This window comes from Artibeus jamaicensis, unplaced genomic scaffold (genome assembly GCF_021234435.1).
Source record: "Artibeus jamaicensis isolate MK-2021 breed Jamaican fruit bat unplaced genomic scaffold, CSHL_Jam_final contig_519, whole genome shotgun sequence".
Classification (NCBI taxonomy): Eukaryota; Metazoa; Chordata; class Mammalia; order Chiroptera; family Phyllostomidae; genus Artibeus; species Artibeus jamaicensis.
The window spans coordinates 21,947,459-21,973,001 of record NW_026521871.1 but is presented as its reverse complement, the minus strand read 5'-3'; the positions used below and the strand labels follow the sequence as shown (position 1 = coordinate 21,973,001).

The window sequence follows — 25,543 nt, the reverse complement described above, 5'->3', positions numbered from 1 at the left end:
CCCACAACCCAGGCATGTGCCCGGACTGGAAATTGAACCGGTGACCCTTTGGTTGGCAGGCTGGCACTCAATCCACTGAGCTATACCAGCCAGGGCTTAATGGTCCATTCTTAATTGATTTTTTTTTTCAGGAAAGATTAGTGAGAGGCGGAATTTCTGAGTTCTTTTGTATCTGAACATACTTTCATTTTACCCTTACAGCTGAGTGACAGCTTGGCTGTGAATGGTATTATGAGCCTTACAATTCTGAAGGCAATGTGCTTCACTGTCTTCTGGCCCTGAATGTTGTTGATGAAAAGATAGTACCAATCAGACTTCTGTTCTGTTGTAGTTGACCTGTCCTTTGTTCTATGGAAGCTTTTAGGATCTTAGTATACGATGTACTATCACATCACAAGGTAATGGCCCCTGGCTGGTATGGCTCAGTGGATTGAACATGCGCCTGCAAACCAAAGGGTAGCTGGTTCAATTCCCAGTCAGGGCACATGCCTGAATTGGGGGCCAGGCCTCCAGTATGGGATGCATAAGAAGCAACCACACATTGATGTTTCTCTCCCTCTCTTTTTCTTTCCCTTTCCAGTCTTTAAAAATAAATAAATAAAATCTTTTTTAAAAAAGATCACAAGTTAATGGCTAAGGATGGGTCTGTTTTTATTTTGCTCTTCTTGCAGGAGGTGCATTTGCAGGGGCCGACACAGATGCAGGATCCACCGGCAGGGCAGGAGCATTTCCAGTGGTTGGGGTCCATTTCCAGCAGTTTTGAGGTCCAAAGCAAGAGACAAGGCACTTATGCTATTGCAACATGTGGTTGTCCAAATTTTTAATCAAGGTTTTTTATGAATGATTTCAAAGATACACAAAGTAAATAAAGTATAATAAGCCCTACCTATCACCCCACTTTAATAAGTATTCACATTCTGCCATTCTTCTTTTATCTATACCTCCACCCATTCCTGTAAACTTTACAACCAAATTAATTAAATAATCTTTCATGTTCTTTATCATTTGAATTTATTTTTCATTTAAAAAATGATCCTGTTAGATAACATACACTTTTTCGTAACACACCTAACACAGTGGATCACAGAATTACAAATTCTAACAACAGCCGTAGCTGGCATGGCTCGGTAGATTGAGTGCGGGCCTGGGAACCAAAGGGTCACCAGTTCTATTCTCAGTGCATGTGCCTTGGGTTGCAGGCCAGGTGCCCAGTAGGGGGCATGCAAGAGTCAACCACACATTGATGTTTCTCTTCTTCTCTTCCTCCCTCCCTTCCCCTCTCTAAAAATAGACAAATAAATAAAATCTACAAAAAAAGTTATAACAACAAAACCCCTACCACTTACAGAGCCCTTTTCTACAGAGCCCAGTTACTGTGTTCATTTAACTTAAGATCAAAACACCGATTCATTTAATTTAAGATGATCAATAATGCCCTTTAATCTGCAAGGGATATAGAGATGCCATTTGTTAAAGACTTAGTAAATAAAAACAATTTTTAAGCGAATGTGTGGGAGAGTACAGTTTCTATGGAAAGGAGTATGTATTCACCACTGTGTTTCTCAGATGCAATAAATTGCCAACACAATTACAGCTGCTGCATGTGGGAAAGGACTATTTCTAAGGACATCTGAAATCTATTCTCTCAGGAACAAATAATAGACTTTCAGTGACTCAGTACCATCGTTATAAGACATCAGTTACAATAGCAAGTTACGAAGATGCTGCTATGAAGTACTGAAATACATTTTTTCTGTACACATGATTCTAAACTTTAGGAACAAACCAAGAGTTTTAGCAAATTGAGTGTCAAAAATATCTTGTTTATGTCTACAGAGAATAGACAACTCATTCTGCTGACTGAAGAGTATACTCACTGGACAGCCAACAACAGTTTCTCTCACTTGGCCTCGTTCAGCTTTGTGAAACTTCCCCAGCTCTGCCTTCACTCACTGCGGAGGTAGTGGAAGAGGTAGGCATTTGAATCCATGCACTGTCTGATAGTTTTTGACCATGAGCCAATTACTTAATTTCACTAAACCTCAGTTTCCTCAATTACAAAAGTGGGGAAACAACACCTCCTTCCTTAGGGTATTTGTGAGACTAAGAAAGAAATGAGAGTAAGCAAGTGGTACGGGCCTGGGACTGTTGTTGAATGGTTGTTGTTATCATTACGGTGGATTCGTAGATGTCCTCCACAGGCAGTGTGGCCAGACGTAGCAAATAAGCATACAGGACATCCCGTTAAATCTGAATTTCAAATGGCAAGAATAATTTTTTTAGTCGAAGTATGTCCCAAATATTGCATGGAGTATACTTTTACCAAAACATTATACTAAATTTCAACATCTATCTGGCAAAATACTTTCTCTTTTATTGGAGGAGGCCTCTCACAGGTAACAGCTGAGAGAGAACGTGCAGAGGACAGAGGGACACAAAGGATTTTGCTTCCTTAACGATGCCAGGAGTGTCCCTGCGGCTCCAACCACCAACCTGTTAACAATCTAACAAGCTAACCAAATCCTGCCACAGAGACCACAATAATTTTTTTAAGAGAAACTTAGGACCCCAGCCAGTGTGGCTCAGTTGGTTGAACATCACCCTGCAGACCAAACCAGACCAAAAGGCCACTGGTTCAATTCCTAGTCAGGTCACGTGCTTAGGCTGCCAGTTCAGTCCCTAGTCGGGGTGTGTGCAGAAAGCAGCCAGTTAATGTTTCTCTCTCATATTGCTGTTTCTCTCCTCCCTCCCTTCCCCTCTCTCTAAAATAAAAAATAAAAAAAGAATTTCTTTAGAGGGAGCCTTAGGTACAGTCAAATAAACTTGCAGGGAATAAAGCTATGATTAAATTTCATATTAAATCTGCTCAGGCTTGTCAGTCCACTATCTCCTAATATACACTCAGTATTTTCTCTTCCAGGAAAGGTTCCAATATGATATATCAGAAATGAATAGTTTCCATGTTTTGGAGTAGAATATAAAATTTTCTCCAACCTGAAACCTGTTGGATTTAGTTACTGTATTAAACTAGGCATGGGTCTTAAAACTATTGTATTATATTTGTATTTAGATTCTCATTTCGAAAAATCACAAAGTACTAAATATGAAAATCATATTAATCACCACTAAAAATATACAAACTACGAATCTCTGACAGCATTCAATGTCTTCAAAACACTATTTCATAATGTTCTTGCTTACCATATTTTCTTTGTGTGTGCCAAGTAATTTATTCCTCAATGTGCTTGTTATTAGCACAGGCACACACACACATCCAAAATAAATAAAGCAGGTAGATTTTATATTTTATTCCAAACAGACTCTCTCTTCCCTCTTACTGAAACTAAAAAGCCCATTATCAAACCCATTATCAACTGTGCCAGTACTTTAGCTTTCTTCTAATTTGTAACAGGATTTTTAATGAGATAAACATAGTTAACTGCTTCAATTTCTAAATTGTTTCAATCTTGCACGTGAACTAAAGAAAAGCATTGTAGTCTACTTGCACAGTGATTTTCTACTTCTGTCCTAATTTCATACCAGTTTTTACAAAATGCTTCTATAAATCTTTTTATGCCACTGGCTCAAAAAAGTAACTAGATTTTGATTATTCCCTGAGTCATTATTATAAATTTAGTTTTCCTAAATCCAGGGGGAAATCACTTTACAGTATCGTATTCTCCCATCTCTTTTCCATTTGTGAGAGACCTAATTCCTAATTTCTTGCTTTGACAAGCAAAGTGAGCCAGAATTTCATTATCCATTTAGTTCTTTCCATTTGCAGGCTGTTTAAACTTCCAGATGGATTATAATGCATCATTTCAAACACGAAAATGTGTGCTACGTTTTTTCATTCATAATCTACTTGGTAATAAAACAGAGGCACTGCTCCATTTATTTCCCCCCAAATCCGCACCTTCCGCCCAAACACCTACTGAAATCTTTTCATCCAGTCCCAGCAGTCTCAAAGCACGATACTCTTCGGCTCCATCTTGTGTAAAAAAGGTAGACTGCACCCTCAGCTCGGACCAAGGGGAGCATTCACTACCGCGGAAAGATGAGAAGCCGGGGAAGTTATTTAGGCATCAACACTAAACAAAAAATTGACTTCCTGTGGATTAAGAATCTGTGTCTGGGAAAAAGCAGAGAGCCTCTCGTTGAGAGAAACCTTCCATGATCAATTCTGGAGCAATATTATACTCCATTTAATTAAGAATGGCATATTTAGAATGAGATTCCTGGTTAAATCCGTCAAAAGAGCCAGGGACGGACATTCCCTGAGCAGCAATATATGTATTGCTGGCCTATACAGCAGACTATCTTTTAGTCACGTCATAGAGCCCAAAGGAGATCTCTTGGAGACGGTTTGTGAGGTAGCTGGAGAAAGGAAGTTTAAGCCCCGTCTTGGGTGAGGACATCTTAGGCAGAGTGGAGTCCTTTCCGAGCTTTGCTCGTCCGGCCCTACCGCAGGCAAGGAACGGGGAGGACCGCTACCCGCATCATCTCTCCAGGCTCCTCTTTCTGAGAAACCTGCTGGCGGGGGGAATGCCACCTTATTCTTGTTATTATAAATTTGCTTCTTATTAAGCCTTCAGGATTTTTAAAGTTGCTCCGTGAAGTTTCTGCCTCCTTCCACCCGGGTGAAAGAAGCCCTGGGCGATCACCGACCTGGGCAGGGAACTGCTGGGCGCGGAACAGCAGGGCGGGGAGGGGGCGGGCTCGGGCTGTGGGCGGGGCGTTCTCGCCGCCTAAGGCTGCGCCAAGCCGCAGGCGGGAGGCAGTGGTGGCGGCTGTGGCGGCGCGGGTCCAGCAGCTCGGGGATTGGCTGCGGCGGGCGGAGACGTCAGGCTCCCGCGGCCTCGGCTGTAGCCCAGCTTCGCGCGGCGCAGTCGGTTCGAGTGAGCAGGGCAGTGAGGAGGTGTCCTCCGCCGTTCCACCTTCTGCCGCCGACGCCGGGCAGTGCCGCTAGAGCCGGGACGCACCTCCGCGCTCCTCGCCGCCTCCACCCCCGCGGCCGCCGCTCCCCTCGCAGTAGGCGCACACACCATGACGAAGAAAGACAAGAAGTCCTTCAACCAGAGCCTGGCCGAGTGGAAGCTCTTCATCTACAACCCGACCAAAGGAGAGTTCCTGGGACGCACCGCCAAGAGCTGGGGTGAGCAGACTGCTGTGGGGCATCCGGGGCCGGCCGCGGTCCAGGGGGCGCCCGGCAGGGTCGGATGGGAAAGGAAAAGAAGGAGGAGGCTCCCCGCGCGGGGGGCCCCAGGATCCGCCTCCGCCGCCCGCAGCGGTTTTCGAGCCGGGCCTCCAGACTCTAATCCGGGCGGCGGAGCGCGGCCCATTCATTTTTCTCCGGGCGGGAGGGCCGTCGCTTGAGGCGGAGGCTGCGGGCCCGCGGACAGCCCGGGCCCGGCTGCGCCGGTTTCTCCCTCCCCGCCCAGAGCGCACGTGCTGCCCGGGCCTCTCGCCCCGAGCGGCCCCGGAAGCCGGGGACCTCTGCCCCGGGCCGAGCCCCGAGTGTGCAGGGGACCGAGCGCCAGGGCCTCTTAGTACGGAGCGTGCCGGCGGGGAGAGGCCCTGGCGGAGGCGCTGGTGGCGCCGAGCGGTTCGGGGAAGCCAGACCCTGCCCCACGCCCGCGGAGAGGAAATTTCCACTCCCGCTGCTATCTTGTGACTCGTCCACGCTGCCACCCCAACAGGTCAGAAGAGTGAGAGTGCTAAGTGTGTGGGTTGCGTGAATGCTGTGGTGAGTTAATCCAAGTGCATCGTCCATGAAAATGCACTTGAATTTGGGCAGGGGAAAGACCCTGAAAACTTGTTTCCTCCCTAATTCCTTTTTAATTATAGAGGTTTTCTTTATTAGAAAAATTGCTTCTTTGGGGGGAAGTAAATCCTATCTGAATGGCACAATGTTTTTCTGTGCCTCTAAAACGTGTAATGGTTGTATATGTTGGCTATTTTTCTCCGTATGAGTTCTTTGTTTTAAAAAAAAAATATTTAAGCCATTCACCGGTGTAGTGCAGCTTTAGGGTGACTCTCTTTTTGGAAGTATTAAGTAAACTAATTTTACTCTTTGTGAGCCTTTTGAAAAATATTTTGTAAGTAGGTCTCGACCGAACTTTTTTTTTGAGTGAGAATAAATTTCTGGAGTTGAGAATTATTTGGTCACATTTGTAAGAAAGGCATAAAGATAGAAAATTAGGCATGACTTAGAAAATAAACTGTTGCTGCTGACTGAAATAGGCTCCCCCAGAGCCGATGGAAAGGTGGCTTTAGTCCTATCACAGCCTGAAAAAGGGGCTTTGGAGGTTTTTTAGACCAAACCCTAAGTTAGAAAAGAAAAGGGGGGAAAAAAGAATGTGGAGAGGTTGTGATTTTACTTTGTGTAAAATTACATATTCCACAGAGCCAAGAAAAGAACCCAGTTCTCCTTTAATCCTAGTCCAGCGGTTGTATTATTTTACAGATGCCTTGCCTAACTGCATGGTAATCACTCACAATTTTTATTTAAATGGATGTCTTTTGGGAACCCACTAGTGTGATGAGGAAATACATCTTGGTCTGGGGATAAATGCAGGGGGTGGGGGAGGGAATGGTGAACAATTATTATTGTTTCTGGAGTCTACTAACTTTTGCTGAAGGAATTTTTGAACCATCTAGAGGGATTAATTTCTGTAGACTAACTTCCTTTCTCCTTTGCTCAGTGCATTTTCATTTCCAGTGATTAGTGTCTTCACTTAGTGTTAGAAGGAAATGACCCTTCTTACTGGAGCTGCTCTCTGTATTCTAACCTTTGTATTATATGAGGTTGGGCTAGAGATTTTATTTGCTGTGTGCATTTAAGTTGATAACGTGCCCAAATTATCACAGGATGGGGCATTCTCTAAGGGCAGCAGAAGTAGCGCGAGTAAAGCTGGGATTCATTTGTTAGCAGGGTTAAGGCAAGACCTTTATCAAAATTGAAAATAAACAAGTACTAAATTCTGTTCATTGTAATAACAGTGCAGCATGGCATAAGTAGGTGAAAATTATCCATATTATCCAGTTATCCCAATGTGAGGGCATCCCTGCAACAACATGTGGAGGAGTGGAATGTGGAGGCTGAAATCCGTGCTCAGCTCACCAGGCTGTGTGCCTTAGACCATTGGGGTCTTCATGGAGAAAAGGAGTATCTCGTTCTAATTCTCAGAGAGGTACTGTATGAGCTAGTTGATCTCATCATCCCAGAGATGCCCCTTCTTAGTATTTAGGTATATATCTGAGCAGACTTAAGAAACGTCTGTAACTTTTTTTCCCACAAAAAGAGGTCATACAGTGTTATATAATCTTTTCAGTATATTGTGGCCATCTTCCATGTTAATAAGGGCCTCTATTACCATTTTTAACACCTGACTAGTGTTCCATTGTCTAGTTAGATGTACTGTGATTTTCTTTTAAAAAACAAGTTTATTAACATGTATATTTCATGTATGCATAGGTCATACATACCCAGGGAAAAATCCATGGCTCCTGATTTTTTTTTTAACCAGTGCATTATTGTATGTACTGGCCCTTCCTCCTTCTGTTCCCTTCATTTCTGAAAATTTATTTACTTGAGACTTTCCTACTGGTAGAATTTTTAAGTCAAGTATATATGTAACTTTTACATTTTGAAAACATATTGACCTTAAGAAAAAAATCCTCACTTGTGCAAAAAAAAAAATTTTGTAGTTGCTTTTGAATTTAATGTAAGTGGCGGTGGGGGTGGTTACATCTCTTTTTGATCTTGGTAAAGTTGCTGGGTCCCCTGGTGTGTAGAGAAAGGCCTTTTCTGTCCACTCCAAGGATTTTATAAGGCATTCATCTAGGTTGTCCCTGATTTTATTTTTATGTTTGTCTTATAGACTGAGGTTCCTCTCCAGATTCATTAGGTATATTAAAAGTACAAATATTTAAAATGCAATTATTTCATTTGATTTTTACAACCTTCTAAAGCACACAGTAGGTGACCAAGTGTACCTAGAGTTGGTTTCTTTTTCTTTTCTTTCTTTTTTTTTTTTTTTAAGATTTTATGTATTTATTTTTAGAGAGGGGAATGGAGAGAGAAAGGAGAGAAACATCAATGTGTGGTTGCCTCTTGTGCATCCACCCACTGAGGATCTGGCCTGCTACCCAAGCATGTTCCCTGACTGGGAATAGAACCAACGACTCCCTGGTTCTCAGGCCCGCACTCTGTCCACTGAGCCACACCAGCCAGGGCCCTAGAGCTGCTTTCTTAAGCACAACAATCAGGACATATCAGGAATAAATAGTTGTCATTTGTGGAAAACACACGACAAAGAAAATTTACTGCTTTGTGACTAATGCTGCTATATTAAGACTAAATGCATTAAGTACAATTAAAATGAAAGTAGTAGATAGATAGCCTAGAGATCATTCAGTAGTATTCACACTGTAGGTAGCAGACCATGTGTTGTAATTGACATTATTTGAAATAATAAAATAGTAAAAAAATCAAAGTTTATTCTACAGAAAAATGTTTCATGAAACTTTTCTGTATTCTCTGTATATAGATATCCCAGTGTAATATGTATTTCTCACTGTGGCTCAGAGTAAGAAAAGCTTACTAAAGAAAACCACTAACCTAGCCCTGTGAGAAAATTGATCCCAAAGATCTTACTTACCAATATTTACTTAGTGACAGAATCCTTGGGCTTCCAGACTCCCTCCATGGCCAGAGGTTGTTGAGGGTTGTTTTGTTTTGTTTTGTTTTGTTTTGTTTTACAAAGAAAAAATCATGACATTTCATGACCTCATCTAATGACATCTGCTTGTGAGCTTCTTTGGAATTCAATTGGCTTAACTTAAAACTTGAGCTGTTGATGTCCAGGCAGAGTCAGGATTCTGGACCAAAACTGTTAATACCTATTACTCTGTTCATTTGCATTCTCTTTCATTATAGGTCCATGAAGTGCCATTTTCTCTGTTACCTGTTCCCATTATGGGTCATTCCTCATTTACATTTGGGATACAGTGAAAGTACTGCATGTTACACCATGTTGCCTAATTGAAAACAGTTATATATAAAGATTTTATTCATATACAAATGCTTTGGCTATCAGTCACCACCCATCTTGGGTGTCTGTCTGTAGGGATCCCCAGAAGACAAGTGTGTGTATTTTCTCAGTATCATACAGTTTGTAAGGTGGTGTTCTTTGTCCTGTGGAATATGACATATTAAACTTTACAAATCCATGCACCACTGGGAAAGTAATAGAACTTGCCTTAGCCTGTGTGCAGAGTGTGAGTGAAGGTCACTGGTGGGTGTGGCAGAGGTAGCTTTAGAGGCAAACTGAGCCATCGCCCAGCAGGAGATGGCACTTCCTTTAGTGGCTGTGGGGGAGAGGAGTAGCTTTCTGTTGTGCTGTGATTACCGTGACATGTGCCTGTTCTGGTGGCTTTAGTTAACTATCGCTGTGTTAGGGCTCCCAAATCTGTGTCTCTAGTCCATAGGGCTTTTTTGTATCCTTATAACCAATTGCCTGTTAGAAATCTGAAGTTGGATGTTTCATAGGAACCTCTTCATGTAAACCTCCATTGTCCTCAGGGACTCTATTATCTTTCTTATTGCTCTCCCTTATCTCTCTCTGCCATTCCACGCAGTTCTCTCCTACCCCTCTGGGTGTGTTTCCTAGCTTGAGTCTTTTTCCTTCACCTGGACTTGGCTATTCAGGTGTCAGTTTTAATAACCTGATCTATGGTAAACATTTTTGAACCTCTCTTTTGCCTGAAGACTGGATCAAGAGCTCCTATGTATCCCGTAATGCCAGATTTTATTATAGTACATATGACTTTATTCAGTATTGTTGTTTTCCATTTGCTAGACTATAAGCTTGCTATTCACATCTTACTTATCTTGATTCCCTAATACACAAGTGGCAAACACAGGGCCCACGGGCTGAATTCGGTCCTCCACCTTGTTTGTCCAGCCAGGCACCTTGTTTACCTGGTGGCAGTGGGAAAGCCCTCGCTTAACCCTTAAGGAGTAGTTACATTTATATAGTCTTAAAATTACATTTGGCCCTTTGAAGGCAACCGTGAGGCTGATGTTGCCCCTGGTGAAAATGAGCTTGACACCCCTGCCCTAATACCCAGCCCGTTGCCTGGCACTTAGTAGGAATGCAGTAGAAATCCATTGAGTGGTTGAACACTATCATGAAATGTTCCCATTTAATTAGTCCTCTTTATTTTTAATGTCTTAGATTGTATTGATGTATCATAGTATAATGTTTCCCCCAAGGTTTGGGCATTCCCCCCCCCTTGTTTTTTTCTTTCTTTTTTTGCTACAGCACTGATGGTTTTTCATAGAAGTTCAGTGTTCTGAAGATGCTTTCACTTAACTTTCTTGTTGTAGACTCAGCTGAGTTTGAGACCTGGGTCCTATGTCTTACTAGGGTAACAGAACCAGGGGTATTCAGGTCTCTCAGGTCCTGTTCCATTGCTCTTTTTAGGCTTTTTTTTTTTTAAGTTTACTTGCTCTCAAATTTAATGAGGGCTGAATTGATAGTGTTACCCTCACCATTACAGGGTGGACTCAGCTATTACTAATATTTCTGAAAAGAATTCTCTAAATTAGCCTCCCTCATATCTGTTTAAGCTTTGTTACTGTGTTAGTTGTGGAGTTGGCTCTTATTTTGCTGATGCCGTGGTAAGATATGACCTTGGAACTGACCCTCATCCAAAGCATGAGGTACTTTTCTTTGGCTAGTAACTGGCACCAGGAGTGGCCCTAGCCCAACTCCATACTTCTCTAACTGTTCCTCTCCTGCTTCCTTCCTCTCTGCTCTTCCTTCTCTTTACCAAATGTGTATTTTCCAAGTGCTGTCTTTGTCCTTGATTTTTTCTTCATCATCTTCCCTTGTAGTTTCATAAAACAATTGCAAATACCGTTCACAGATTTTACTTCCTGATTTAACATCTCCGCAGGTTCCAGTTGCTTCATGCATGTCCTGTTAACCTCAGAGAGTGAGGCTTAGGTAACTGCTGCACCTTATATATCACCTAGTAGATGGAGCCTTTCCCCTTCCTCCACTGAAGTTATGAGTTGCCCCTATATTTGTAACTCTTGAAAACAGTATCACTATTCTTCTGTGTCATTTGGGCTCGAAACATGGACAGATTAGGCCATTTCTATGTCCGTGCATCTGACCTGCTCATCCTGCAAACCCTCCTTCTCCACCCCTCCTGGCCCCCAGTATTTTGTGAAAGCACACTTTCAGGGAGCCTGGAATATTCATTTTTCCCCAGCTTCCTAATGCTTACTATCCGTTTGAAATGTCTTAGCCCTTAACACCTCCACCGAACTCTGTCCCTTCTTTATCAAGATCTGGTCCTGCCTTTGCTTATCAATTCTCTGATTAAAAATCTTATAGCATCAGATAAAAAGATTTTGTAACTTTTTCAAGGGAACACAGACCATTGGCTTTCCAGCTTTTTCAAAAGTGTTGTTGATTCTAGGAAGGTGGGCCTTTAACTCCTGGTCTATCCTCAGAAGATCCCAGGAAGCAGTTGGAATCATTGTAACCTAAACCTGTGTGATCTCACTGCTGTTGGATTATTTCTCAGGCTGCAGCTTTGATCATGCTACTCCCTGTACCCCAAACCTGTGGATCACTGCTGCTTTCAGAAGGTTGAAATGACTTCCAGACAGCTTGGCATTCCAGGCTTATTGGCTTAAAACTCAGTTTTCAACCTTACAACCTGTCATTTCCCGCCTTACTTCCCATACATCACATGTCAAAGCTGTGTTGGGGGTATTTGAGGCTCCGGGTGGGTCTGGAATGCTATGCGCATTCCCTCTCCCATGCCCTTCATTCTCTGCATCATGAATTCTTCCCTACTCTCAGAGCTAGCTTGAGTGCCAGCTCTGCCGCCCAAAGCCTTTGCTGATGATGTACAAGTGAAAATAACTGCATTTACCTCCTGTAGCACCTAAAACGTTGCATCCTGGGTTGAAGTTGCATGTATATATATTACTAACTAGATGTTGTCAGGATAGGATTTACTTCTGTGTTTCATATCCCTACAACAACTAGCACATAGTAAGTGCTTACTTTTTTTTTTTTTTTAGCAAATTGTCATTTAATAAGTTTCAGCTTGAGATTCACCTGTTGCTTGGGCTAAAGTTGAGAGTGTTGTGGGCCAGTTGGCATAGCTCCACATGAAAGTCGTCTTTGTTTAGATCCTTGTACAGAAAGGCATAATTCCCCTTAGCTTACTGTGATTCTGTCCCACTAAACTTCTAATTTGTTTTGAAGTTTTCAGTTAGGGCTCATAATAAATAAACATGAGCCTGTTGGCATAAATATATACTTTTTACTTGATGAATCTTAGAAGTACACGAATATCCTAAGAAAATTACCCAACTAGAACTCAATACAGGCCTAATTTATAGTTCCACATCTCTATCCCAGCTTAGATAACTTATTTAAAAAATCCCTTGGTCTTAGTTGCATAAGAAAAGGTTCAAATGTCACTTTGAAATGAAAAATAAAAGCTAAACGAATGCTTTTTAGAACAAGAGGTGGAAAACCTTTTCTTTAAAGGACCAGATAATACTTCAGGCTTTGCCAGCCGTATGGTGTCTGTGGCAACTACTTGGCTCTTTTGTAGCTTGAACGTGGCCACAGACAATGTCTAAACTAATGGGCCTAGCTGTTTCTCAATATTTTATTTACAAAAACATGCAGCGGCTGTGGTTTGCTGGCCTCTGCTTTAGAACTTAAGTGTTAGTGGTCTAGGCTGACCCAAGAAACCTGAACTGGTCTGAAATGGAATGTGGACTCATGGCTTGGTTCTTTTCATATAACAAAAGTGACACCATTGTTTGAATCTTTAAAATACAGATGTGAATAATAAGTCAGCCAACATCCTCAGCTTCTTCCCTTGACAATTAACTACAATATTTTTTTAACTGTAATACTGGCTGTATCCACTTTGGATAAAGGTCTGGCAGTTTCATACAAAAGTAAATGTACCGCTACCTCATGACCCAGAAGTTCCACTCCTAGGTGTCTACCCAAGAGAAATGAAAACCTGCGTTCACAAACAGACTTGTACAAGAATATTCCTGGTAACTGCAAACTGGAAAGAGCCTAAGTGCCCATCAGCAAACTGGTGTGTCCACACAATGGAATGCTGATCAACAGTAAAAAGGAACTGACTGCAGGTACACAAAACCTCGATGAATCTCAGGCTTAGTGTAGGAAGAGCTTTACCAAGGAAAATCCATACTGTGTGATTTCACTTACATGAAATTCTAAAACAAGCAACACTTAATCTATGCTGGAAGGAAGCCCAGATTGGTATTTGCCTGTAGGACAGTGGGCGTGGGACTTGACTGCGGAGGGGCGTGGGAGAACTTATCTTGATAGGGCTTGAATGGTTTGTCAGAAGCCAATTGTTGGTACACTGGAGATTTGTATCATTCACTGAATATAATTTTGTCTCTCAATTTTAGTTAATGGAATGCTAAAGTGTTTAGGGCCAAAATCGACTGACATCTGCAACTTAAAATGCATAAACAATAGATAAATGGTAAATAGATAGGAAATAAATATAATAAGAGTTTTACCTGGGGAATCTGGGTGGCTGTATGCACCCATACATTACTTAATTTCACTCAAGTTTTCTGTGTATTTTTGGAATATTGCTAACTGAATCTTGGAGAAAAAAGAATACACGGATATGTTGATGTTTCTCTTGATTGCCTTCTACTAATCATGAAGCTTTTTCTGCAGATAATTATTTATCAGTTTTCCTACCAGTCCTTTTCAGTGCATTTATGTATGTATATATGTGTATGTATATAGAGAACATAGGAATAAGTAATTTTCTTTTTCACTTTTACATGAGTAAATAGGAAAAATGCATGTTCTAGAATTTGGTTTGGTTTTTTTCCACTTACTATATCTTGGCCATGTTCCCATGTCAGTAAAAAAAGTAAATTTATCTTACTCCTTTTAATCATTGCATAATATTCCATAGTGTAGATCTATGTATCCAAAATATGTGTATTTTTTCATAATGAGTATTTAGGTTGTTTCCAGATATTTCTTAAAAACTGCTTCAGTGCAACCATTTATTTAGGGTAAATACTGAAGAATGGAATCAACAGTTTGTGGTATATGCTTATTTTTATTATTAATAGGTTGTCCTCTAAAAAAGCTGTACCATTCCCACTGCCTCCAGTGGTGGATAAAAGAACCTGTTCCCCATCAACTTTCTCAGTGTTGGCCACATGGGACCTTATCACTCTTTAAACATGTTTGCCAGTTTGATGGGATGCTTGTATCTGAGGGTTTAATTTGCAATTTCTCTAAAAACTGCAACTTAGCATACTTCTCTGTTTACTCTCAGTTTCCATTTCTTTTCAACCTCTCACTCATCTTTTTGCTCTCTTTCATCCCTTAATTCTTTTATTTTTTAAATTGTACTTGTTTTAAATTAATGTTACCACAGATTTAACAATTTTTTATGAACTGTTCCTAATCACTTACCTCAAAATATATTGAATAATCACTTCTCACAGGTTCGAATTGCCAACTTTGTTAAATGCAAAACCTGATTCGATATGGATTTCTTCCTGGATATTATATTTTGTTCACCTATATCTCCAGTCCTGTGTCATTATCATTCTAGTATGTAAGCTTATAAGTACTTGAAATAAATGTGAGAAACTTGTGTGCTGTCTGTCGACTTTTGGTGTCTCGGCAGTGCTAGCTTCCTAAAACCCTTTAGATGACTATGGAGCAAACAAGAAGAATAGTCTATGTATAGAAAAAGAATAGAGCCAGCTAAGCCATTTAGTTGGTGTCTCTTTTAGATTAGAGCCCTGTTTATTTTTCATTTTATTTGCTTTTTCTTTGTTATTTACTGATTTTGGGGGGAGAAGGGAGAAAAAGAGAAACATTGATTTGTTCTATTTATTTGTGCGTTCATTGGTTGGCTCTTGTATGTGCCCTGACCAGGAATAGAACCTGCAACCTTGGCGTATCCGGGATGATGTTCTAACCAACTGACCTAGCCAGCCAGGGCATCTGTTTATTTTTCTGTGAAAACTTCTAATTTGAAAATGTTTATTTTCATTAAAATCCTATTTCATCTATTTTCAAATTTATTAATTGAAAACTGGTTTTATTGATCAAATTGTTTCTTTTGCAATTCATTTCTATTATTTTGTGCTTTTATCTTAAATCTCTCACTTCCCTTGAATTTATTTTAGTCTTGAATTAAAAACCTGGTTTTTATATTAATCTTAGCTGCTTTTTGGCAAGTGCATGTAAGGCTGTGGATTTTCCTTTGTGTTCTTCTCCAACTACATTACTGTTTTGAATATTTCAGGTTTTTAGTCCAAGGATTATTTAAAAGTTTGTTTTTCTAAATTTTTATTTTAATTTGTAATATGTTTACTTTGACTTTAGAGGATGTGACCTTGAGGGGGGGGGTTGGTTGTTGGTTTTGTATTTACTTTTTTGTTTTTCTTAATTTAAGTCATGGTCAGTTTGGGGAAAATGTTCCAAGTTCATAAAGAGTGTATTTTCTCATGACTACAATGTTCTACATATGTTAGATCACTGGTGGTTATGTTTCAAAAATACTGTCCTGTTGGCATTTTTTACTTGATCTGTGGATTTCTGCAGGAAATATGGTTAAAATCCCTAGTCATGGTTGTGATGAATTTGTAGTTCTACTTTTGTTTTATATATTTTAAGCCACTTAGCATCATGAAGGTTGATGGCTATTATGCTTTATCTTGTTTTTTATTTACATTTTAATCGAATTTATTGTAGCGACTACAGTTCACAAAACCATACAGGTTTCAAGTGTGCAGCTCAATAAAACATCCTCTTGCACACTGCATGGTGTGTCCATCATCACCCAGAGCAAAGTCTCCTTCCATCCCCATTTACCCCCCTTTGCCCACCCCCACCCCCCCTCACCCCCTTTCCCTCTGGTTATCACCACACTGTTGTCTGTGTCTGTGAGATATATGTCTACATCTGTATAGATATCTATATCTGTCTATATGATATATGTATATCCACATACACACATAATCCCTTCATCTTCTTTCATCCAGCCCCTCAACCACCCTGCCTTCTGACAGCCATCAGTCTGTGCCAGGTCTCCATGCCTCTGTTTCTTTAGTTTATTTTCATCATTAGATTCTGCATATAAATGAGAGCATATGACATTCATCTTTCTCTCACTGGCTTATTTTACTTTGCTGTTGCAAAAGGTAAGATTTCCTTTTTGTGGCAGAGTAGTATTCCATTGTGTAAATGTACCACACCTTTTTTATCTACTCATCTACTGGGGGGCGCTAGGGCTGTTTTCAGATTTTGGCTGTGGTAAATAATGTTGCAGTGAGCATCGGGGTGCATATATTCTTTCAAATTAGTGTTTCAGGTTTTTTCAGATACATTCTCAGGAGTGGGATTGCTGGGTCAAAAAGCAGTGCTATTTTTAACTTTTTGCGGAAATTCCTCACTGTTCTCCATAATACTTTTTGACTTGAATTCTAGCTTGCTCACAGTAAACAATACCATATCTATGTTCGTTTTTGAGACCTACTTTATTTTCAACCATTACATATTGTTCATTTTAGGTTTTCTTTTATAAATAGCATTTAGTAGATTTTCTAAACTCACTTTGAGAATTTTTAAAGTTATTTGACAATTGCTAAATTATTCCTTCCTATTATACTGTTTGAGGATTTTAGTTTGTTTTAAAATTTAAACAAATTTAAAACCATAACTTTTTAGAAGACCGTTGGCTGACTCCTAAAAATTGAGAGATGCAGGGGTTTCGCGGGGGGCACAGGAGTCTTTGGAGGGAATGGAGGTGCTCTGCATCCGTGGTGTGGTGTTGGTGTCACGGATTACACAGCAGTCCCCGTTGGTCGGAGTTGTGCAGTCGAAATCCGTGAAAGTTACTGTGTGTCGGTCATTCCTCGGGTCTGATAAGGAAAGAAATTCCGGTTCCTTCCTCCCTTATTCAAAGGCAATCACTATTTGTGAATTTGTCTTGTGTGTTTCTGGCCCATCGAAAAACACTCTGTGTACATATATTTATAGAATTCTGTAATTCTGAGTGTTTTAAATTTAAGCAAGTGGTATGTATCATTTTGAGGTTACTGTTTTCTGCTTAGTTTTTGAGATCTGTTTGATTCGTTTTTAACTACTGCTTATAGTTTTCCATTTTGTATTTATTTCTCCCTTGCTTTGTTTGAGGGTACTTTGGTTGTTAGCAATTTTTTGCTGTTGCTCTTGTATTGTTTCTTCTTTGTATTACATGACCAGTTCTTCCAGGTGGGATTTGAGGGTGGTAATTCTGAGTCCTCGTATGTCTGGAAGTGTTCTTTTCTTTCTTTTTTTTTTCTTGGTTGGTTGATATTGTAGTTTATAATCATTTTTCTCAGTTTGGAATATACTGTTTTATTTTTCCCTAATGAGATCTGCTATGTCATATTTCTCTGCCTTAGGTAATCTGTTTTATCTTTTTGAAGCTTTATGAAATTTTTCTTTAGTTTTGGTGTTCTGAAATTTCTTGTTTGTGTCTAGATTACAGGATGTTTTTCAGTGTTTTTTAATCTGTGCAGATCTAGATACAAAATTTGATATTTCTTTGAGCATCCCCCTCCCCTTTCCTGGTAGAACTGTTAGATTTGTTGGTATTGTGGTTCCGTCCCCACATCTCAGCAATTCCCAGACATACATTCCCTCTCCGTCTTTCTGCCCAGTGTTATAGAATGTCTTCATCGATTTCCTCTTATCCCTTTGTAACTCATCTTCTTCTGTCTTCCTAGTCCCCAGACAAAAAGATAAATCTGCTTTTTGACACTTTGGTTTGTGCTTTCTCAAATTTTAAATACAAGGAATCATGTAATATATATTCTTGGGGAGCAGTGGACTAACTTATTTTATTCATCATAATTATTTTGAGTAGTTCATATATGGATATAGCAGAATTTATTACATGTCGGTGCACGTTTGCGTTATTTGCAGTTTTTAGTGATTACAAATAAAGCATCTGTGAGTATTTATGTATCTTTCCTCTGTGAATGTGTGCTTTTGTTTTCCTTGGTCAAATATTTCAGAATGTATTGGTTGGATCCTATCACAGGTGCACGTTGCTTGCTTTTTGAAAAGTTGTCAAAGTGTTTTACAAAATGGTGTTGTAGTGTATTGTGTTTTGATACGTTCCCACTAGGAGTGTGTGGGTCTCAGTCGCTCCACTCCTGGGCCATCACTTGGTGTTGACAGTCTTTGGCATTTCTGGCTGGTAAATGTGTCGTGTCGTGGCGGCTCACAGTTTTCATTTGCCCTTCCTCGATGGTTAATGATACTGAGCACCTTTTCGTGAGCTTGTTTTCCCAGCTTTACATATGGGTGAAGTTTGTGTTCAAACCTTTTGCCCATTAAAAAACTGTTACTTTAAAAAAAAAACAACAAAAACTGTGTTGCTTTAAGAGTTCTTCCTGTACTCTAGACCCTAGTAAGTTCTTTGTTGGTTACCTGTTTTGCAAAATTTTCTCCCAGTCTTTGCTTTGCCTATTTCCTTAAGTATCTGGATTTTTTAAATTTGACTCCCCTCTAATTGAGCTTATCTACTGTGTTTTTTAATAATCAAAATATGAAGGCTGATTTCTTTTAAAAAATCATTTTTTACCTTTTACTCCCCTGTGATTATAATTTTTATTATGCCTGCACTTTTCCCTCTCCCTTGCTGCATTTGCTATTATAACCCATTTTGTTAAGGTGTATGGCTTTGTTTGTAGAGTTTATAACTTCTTTGGATTAGTCTTTTCTCAATTATTTTGTAATTACTGGATCTGTGCTCCTCCTCTTTGTGTTTAGACTTCCTGTCACAGCCTCGGGGATGTAGGTCGTACATGCGGTAGCTGAGAGATGGTCTAGCTGTGGAGACTCGACTCCTTTAGGTTGTTTACCAGCCCGTGTAGGACACTGGCCACTTTTTCAGCCCAAGCCCCATGCTCCCTGTTCCCACTGCAGAGTAGGTGCTGCTGCTGTTCCCAGTGGCTTGGCATCAGGGGGCGTGTATGTTTTGGGGCAGGAGCACAGTTTATTCACCTGGCTGCTCCTGCTGCTGAATCATCTGGTCATGTCATTTTTGATCCAGAGCTTCCTCCTGTTCTTCAGTTATTATTATTATTATTTTACTCTCCGCTATGGTGTCGTCAAGTTGGTGTCTCACTTATTTTTTTTTAAACATACTCATTAATTGCTTTCCTTTATTTTTTAAAATTTCTTTTACTTAAAAATTTTTAAATTATAGTTTATATTTGATAGTATTTTGTATTAGGTGTACAGCTCCTGTTCTCCATCTTTGGTGAGCCAACTCACTTGTTTCTGGGTCATCTTGTCTGACGAAATCTCCTTCCTTCCTTCCTCTCCCTGCTAGAGACAGTTCATTCTTCCTCTGTTTTCCCCCTGACACTTGATACGTGTAGTTCCCAGTTTATGTGTCTGCCACTTATGACAGTTTTGTTCTGTGTAAATTTCTATCACTTTGAGTAACTCAGAATGGTTGAATTAAGTATATGAAATTTGATTGCATGTATATATATATTTTACTATAAAAATAATACTCATTAGTTTAAGAAAATTAAGAGCTAGAAGTATAAAATTTTTAGAAAACAGATACAAGTTTTCATGACTGGATGTTGGGAACCACTCTGCCTGGTTTCAGGAATTGTAACTGCCTCCCACGGCTAAGACTGAGTGAACAACCTCCGGAATGTGAGCCACAGGAGACAAAGCTCATCTCTGGTAGCAAACACTGTCTCAGCTTACTCCCCTGCCCCCAATGCATGCTCAGTTAGTTAGAGATGGGTAAGCCTCCTCACACAGAGAGGGGCAACCTAAGCCAGAAACGATCACTTGGGAGGCCATCATGGAAGGACTGGGGGGGCGGTTACGACAAAGAGGGAGCAGTGGACTCTCACCCCCTGGCTATTCTGACATAGCCCAAGTCCCCATGTCCTCAGGAAGAAGTGCTTCCTGGCTCTAATCCACTTAAGCCTTAAAAACTATGATGGGGAAGGCAGTGCAGCCCTGTGCTGGAAAGGGCGGGTTCCCTGGGTGATCAGGCCTAAGAAAGGATATGTAAAATCCTGTGAAACCTGCTTTGTTTAGAATGCTCTCATTTAAATGATAAGGGTCCAAGCAAGCAGTTTGTTCCTCAAAGTTTTATGGCTCTTTAGCTGTCTGACCCTGACTAAGAATAAGCCCTCATCCTTCTTAGAAGGATCTATTGTTTGATCCTTACCTGTATTCTTGTGCAAAGAAGAATACAGGACAAAAGCCCCTTGAGGAAGGGGCTCTTGGCCCTTCTCTGAGGGATCGGCCACCTTTCCTCCCCAAGCAGATCATGTCTTGGTAGTTTCACTTTCACCCTTGGTGGTGGGGGCGGGGGGGCTTTGCAGGCAAAGTTGCTCCCACAACTGGATTAGGCAATGGTGTTCTTTTGTTTTTGTTTTGGGGGGGCAGGAAAGAAACATCAATGTGAGAGACAAACTGCAATCAGTTGCCTCTTGTATATGCCTTGACTGAGGACTGAACCTGCAACCTAGACAACCTGACCAGGAATCAAACTGTGACCTTTAGCTTTGTGGGGTGATGCCCAGCCAACTGAGCCGCACAGGGCAGGGCTGGACAATGGTGTTTTTGCTATAACACCAAAAGCACAGGCAACCAAAGAATGAATAGGTAAACTGGACTTAATCAAGATGACAAACTTTTTTTTTTTTTATGTCATTTATTTTTAGAGAGGGAGAAAGAGGAGAGAAACATCAGTGTGTGGTTGCCTCTCACATGTCCCCAACCAGGACCCTGGGCCCCAACCCAGGCATGTGCCCTGACTGGGAAACAAACCAGCAACCCTTTGGTTTGCAGGCCGGCGCTCGGTCCACTGAGCCACACTAGCCAGGGCGAGATTAAGAACTTTTCTGCTTTAAAGGACCCTATTATGAAAGTGAAAAGACAACCCACAGAAAGGGAGAAAATAATTGTACATCTTACAGCTGATAAGAGGCTTGCATCTATAATATGTAAAGAACTCTTAGAACTCAATTAAGTTTTAAAAAAACAACCCAAAATAAAAATCGGCCGAAGATCTGAATAGATAATTATTCAGAGAAGATACAAATAGCCAATAAGGTTGTGAGAAGATACTCAGTATCATTTGCCATTAGGGAAATGCAGATCGCACCCACTAGGATAGCTATATAAAAAAGCAGTAAGAAATGTTGACAAGGCCATGGAGAAATTGGAGCACTGCTGGTGGGAATGTAGAATGGTACAACTGTTTTTGGAAAACAGTCTGGAGTGTACTCAAAAGACTAAATGTAGAGTTATCATAGCAATTCCACTCAGGTCAATGAAATGTGAATTATACCTCAAAAGTTGTTCTTTAAAAATTTGAATATGCCAGATATTAAACTTGTCCATATAATTTTCTAAAAAAAATATGTTTTATGGATTAAGCTATTGCAGTTGTCCCAGTTTTTCTCTCTTGCTCCCCCTCTCAGTACCCCCTTCCCTCCAGCAGTTACCCCCTTTTAGTTCATGTCCAGGGGTCATACATGTAAGTTCTTTGGCTACTCCATCCTATACTGTTTTTTTGTTTGTTTGTTTTTAGATTTTATTTATTTATCTTTAGAAGAGAAGGGAGGGAGAGAGACATCAATGTATGGTTGCCTCTCGTGCATCCCCTGCTGGGGGCTGGCCTGCAACCCAGTGCCCTGGCTGGGGATTGAACTGCGATCCTTTGGTTTGCAGGCCTGCACTCAATCCACCGAGCTACGCCAGCCAGGGCTCTGTGCTGTTTTTAATAGCGCCCTGTTTATATGTACCTACCGATTTGTACTTCTTGATCCCTGTACTTTTTGTCCCCTTCTCCCCCTTCACACTCCCAGGTGAAAACTCTCCAAATGATCTCCATATCTATTATTCTGTTCCTGTTCTCCTTTCCTTAGGTTTTTTTTAGATTCAGTTTTTGATATTTGTGAATTTGTTGTCTTTTTAATGTTCATAGTTTCAATCTTCTTTTTCTCATATGGTTCCCTTTAACATTTCCTATAATAATAGTTTGGTGATGATGAACTCCTTTAATTTTATCATGTTTGGGAAGTATTTTATTAGCTTTACTGGATAGTGTAATCTAGGTTGTAGATCCTTGCTTTTCATCACTTTGAATACTTCTTGCCAGTCCCTTCTAGCTTACAAGGTTTCTTTTAAGAAACCAGCTGACAGTCTAATGAAAACTTCTTTGTAGGTAACTATTTGCTTTTCTCTTGCAGCTCTTAAGATTCCCAATTTATCTTTACTTAACCTTTGGCATTTTAATTGTGATGTGTTTTAGTGTGGTCCTATTTGTGTCCAACTGTTTGGGACTCTCTATGCATCCTGGACTTGCACGTCTGCTTCCTTCACCAAATAAGGGACGTTTTCTTTCGTTATTTTTTCAAATAAGTTTTCAGTTTCTTGTTCCTCCTCTTCTCTTTCTGGCGCCCTTGTGATTCGGATGTTGGTATATTTGGAGATGTCCCAGAGGCTCCTTATTCTATCCTCATTTTTTGAGTTATTTTTTCTTCTTGCTGTTCTGATTAAATGCTTTTTTTCTTCCGTACATTCCAAATCTTTCATTTGATTCTCAGCTTCACGCACTCCTCTGTTGCTCCCTGTAGATTTTTCTTTATTTCACTTAACACAACCTTCATTTCTGCCTGGGTCAAATGAGTTCTTTGGGCATTCTCATAACCAGTGTTTTTAACTCTGCATCTTATGGTTGCTTACCTCCATTTTGCTGAGTTCTTTTTCTTAGTTTTGTTCTGTTCTTTCATTTGGGCCATATTTCTTTGTCTCCTCAATTTGGCAGCCTTCCTGTCCTTGTTTGTGTGTATTAGGTAGAGCTGCTTTAACTGCCTGTCTTAGTAGTGTGGCCTATTGTAGAAAAAGCACCTGTAAATTGTGTGGGGCAGAGCCTTAGGTAATTGCCAGCGTGGTGCAACCCATTTCACTTCTTTGTGGCTCTGTGTGAGGGAGGGCTCAGAGAGGGGACAATGCCACTGCCTGCCTCTCTGAAGAGAAACGCCCAGGAGGAAGCGGCCTCCCGGCACTTGCCCTGTGGCCAGTCACTTCACTTTCTCCCTGTATGCCACTGGTGCCCTTCCAGCTGTTGACCTTGTGCTGAATCCCAGAGGGTCTGGGTCTGCATAAGTCCTGAGACCTTTGCAGGCCCTTTAAGACGAGTCTTCTGAGAATCCTGCAGTTTCTTCCACCGCCCCAACCCCCATAAGTTTTTATAGCCAGAAATTCTGGGGACTTATTTTCCTGGCTCTGGACCCCTGGTCTGGGAGGTCTGGTGTGGGGCTGAGGTCGTCTTCCAAGGTCTCCTTCCCGACTTCTATCTGACACACGTGAGTGTGTGACCACCAGCTCTGCCATTTCTCTGCACCGTTAGTGCCACTTCTGGTCTCCATGCCTCTCTGCATCTCCGCCCCTCCTACCCATCTGGATGAATGTAGCTTCTTTAAATTGTTGGTTGTCAGACTTCCATACAGCTCAATTTTCTGACAAATCTGGGTGATGCTTGTTTTGTAGTCTAGTTACAATTTTTGCAGTAGCTGTCTGTGTGAGGAGGTGAAGCATGCCTCCATCTTGTCTGGAAGTCCATAATTGACTTTTTAAAAATTGTCTTTGTCTCTACTTTAAAGTTTTTTAAACTGTAAGGAAAACACTAATTTGTTTACCAAGGGGACGTAGTTTCTGGTCAGCCGAAAAAGTTCTCTGAGGAGAGGCAGTCTTTCTGGTATGTAGGCACCCTCAGGGAGCTAGGAAGTTTGCAGCGGGGAGTCAGGTCGCAGGATCTCATTGTGTTGAGTGGCTGTGTATGTGCAGGCCTTGATGGAGCCTAATGACCCCCCAGGTTATGTGTGCTGGTGTTGTACAGTAGTTTGTCTGGTCTTTGTCCCAGGGTCCTAGCACAAAGTGGTGCTAGGGTAACAGGAGTGTCTTTACTATGCTAATAGAATGACACATAGTGGGGCTTCCAGATAGGTTCCATGGGGGCTGGTACTGGGAAGGACCAATCATGTGATGTAGAGCTAACCCTGACCTCCAAGGGAGGATAGCAGAGGGAGCTGCAGATGGGTTTCAATCACATGGCCAATGATTTAGTCATATCCACCTAATGAAACCTCAAGAACAGCTCTTGGTACTAAAGCTTAGTGGAGCTTCAAAGTTGGGGAGCATGTGGATGTGCTGTTAGGCCTTCATTCCAGGAGAGCACATGGAAACTGCATTCCCTCCCAGACATTGCCCTTTGTATATCCTTGACAATAAAACCATGATCCTAAGAGTAGTCCTTTCCTGAGTTCCAAGTCATTTGGTGAAGAACCAAACCTGGGGCGGGTAGTGGGAACCTCCCAGGTTGGTAGCCAGTTGTTTACAAGTTTGGGTGGCATCTGGAGTAAGGGCATTCCTGGGAGGCCTGAGCCCTGAATTAGTAGGGTCTGTGCTACTCCAGGTGGCTGGTGCCGAAACGGATTTGTCAGACACCTGGTTGCAGCTGAAAGGGAGTGACTGGACACAACCACCCATTTTCTTTCCCACGGGTGACACCAAGTAAACCTTGGCCAGACTTCTTGCTGCTTAAGAGTCTACATGAATCAAACCTCGTTTGCTAAAACATTTTTGAGAGTAAAATGCAGTTGAATAGGTTAGACTTTAAACCTTAACTTTAGCCTTAAAGCCTAGTTGTAGCATTATTCAAAAAAATGTTTCTACTTTGTTGTCCTTTTTCCCCCTGAATGTTTTTCTTTTTATGTCATCAAATCCCTGGACTTTTATTTTCATTTCTATAAGTTAAATTGATTAAATACTATTATTACCCCTTTTCTCCCAGATGGGACAAAGTGGTCAGGCCAGGATTTGAGCCTGTCGGGCATAGCTGGTGCATGTCACTGCCAGCTGACCACCGTACTGCGTAGCCTGCAGCTGCGTCTATCCCCTCATCAAAACGAGAACAGAGAGAGGAAAACGGTTTGAAAACAGGGCTTCTCAAGGAACAGGGAGGAGAAGGGTCAGTTCCTGTTTGGGGGAGAGGCAGAAGTTTTTAGTAGTTTGGCAGTGCTCTTACCTTAGATCCGAGAGTACACAGGTAGCGGTAGGACTGTTTTGCCGCCACGTGGTTAGGACAGTGGTGTAATTACAGCATCAAATTATGATTCTGTTGACTTCAGACTATTTAAGAAGCTGGTGTTTCTTCAGAATTTTAGTCTATTTTTCTTTAGTTGGTTAATGAGGAAATTCTTAAAGGATTTAAAGCTAGGGAATATCTGTAATATAAGCACGATTTAGGCTTCATTTTTTGTTTCCCACTCACAGTAACTAGCACTGGGGCAGACATGGCACACTGACCAGTTGCATCCACCTGCTTGTTTACTGATGGAGGACGCCTCCAGCCTGAGCCCCTGCCT

At 41.1% G+C, this 25,543-nt stretch overlaps 1 protein-coding gene across 1 annotated transcript in view; it reads left to right on the top strand.

Annotated features, from left to right (window-relative positions):
• The first annotated feature begins 4,825 nt into the window (after window positions 1–4,825).
• Window positions 4,826–25,543, top strand: part of ATP1B3 (ATPase Na+/K+ transporting subunit beta 3) — a 45,405-nt gene continuing 24,687 nt past the window's right edge. The window contains exon 1 of the mRNA XM_037139385.2: window positions 4,826–5,155. Coding sequence (XP_036995280.2) covers window positions 5,047–5,155 — 109 coding nt within the window. The 5' untranslated portion in view covers window positions 4,826–5,046. The remainder of the gene's footprint in view (window positions 5,156–25,543) is intronic.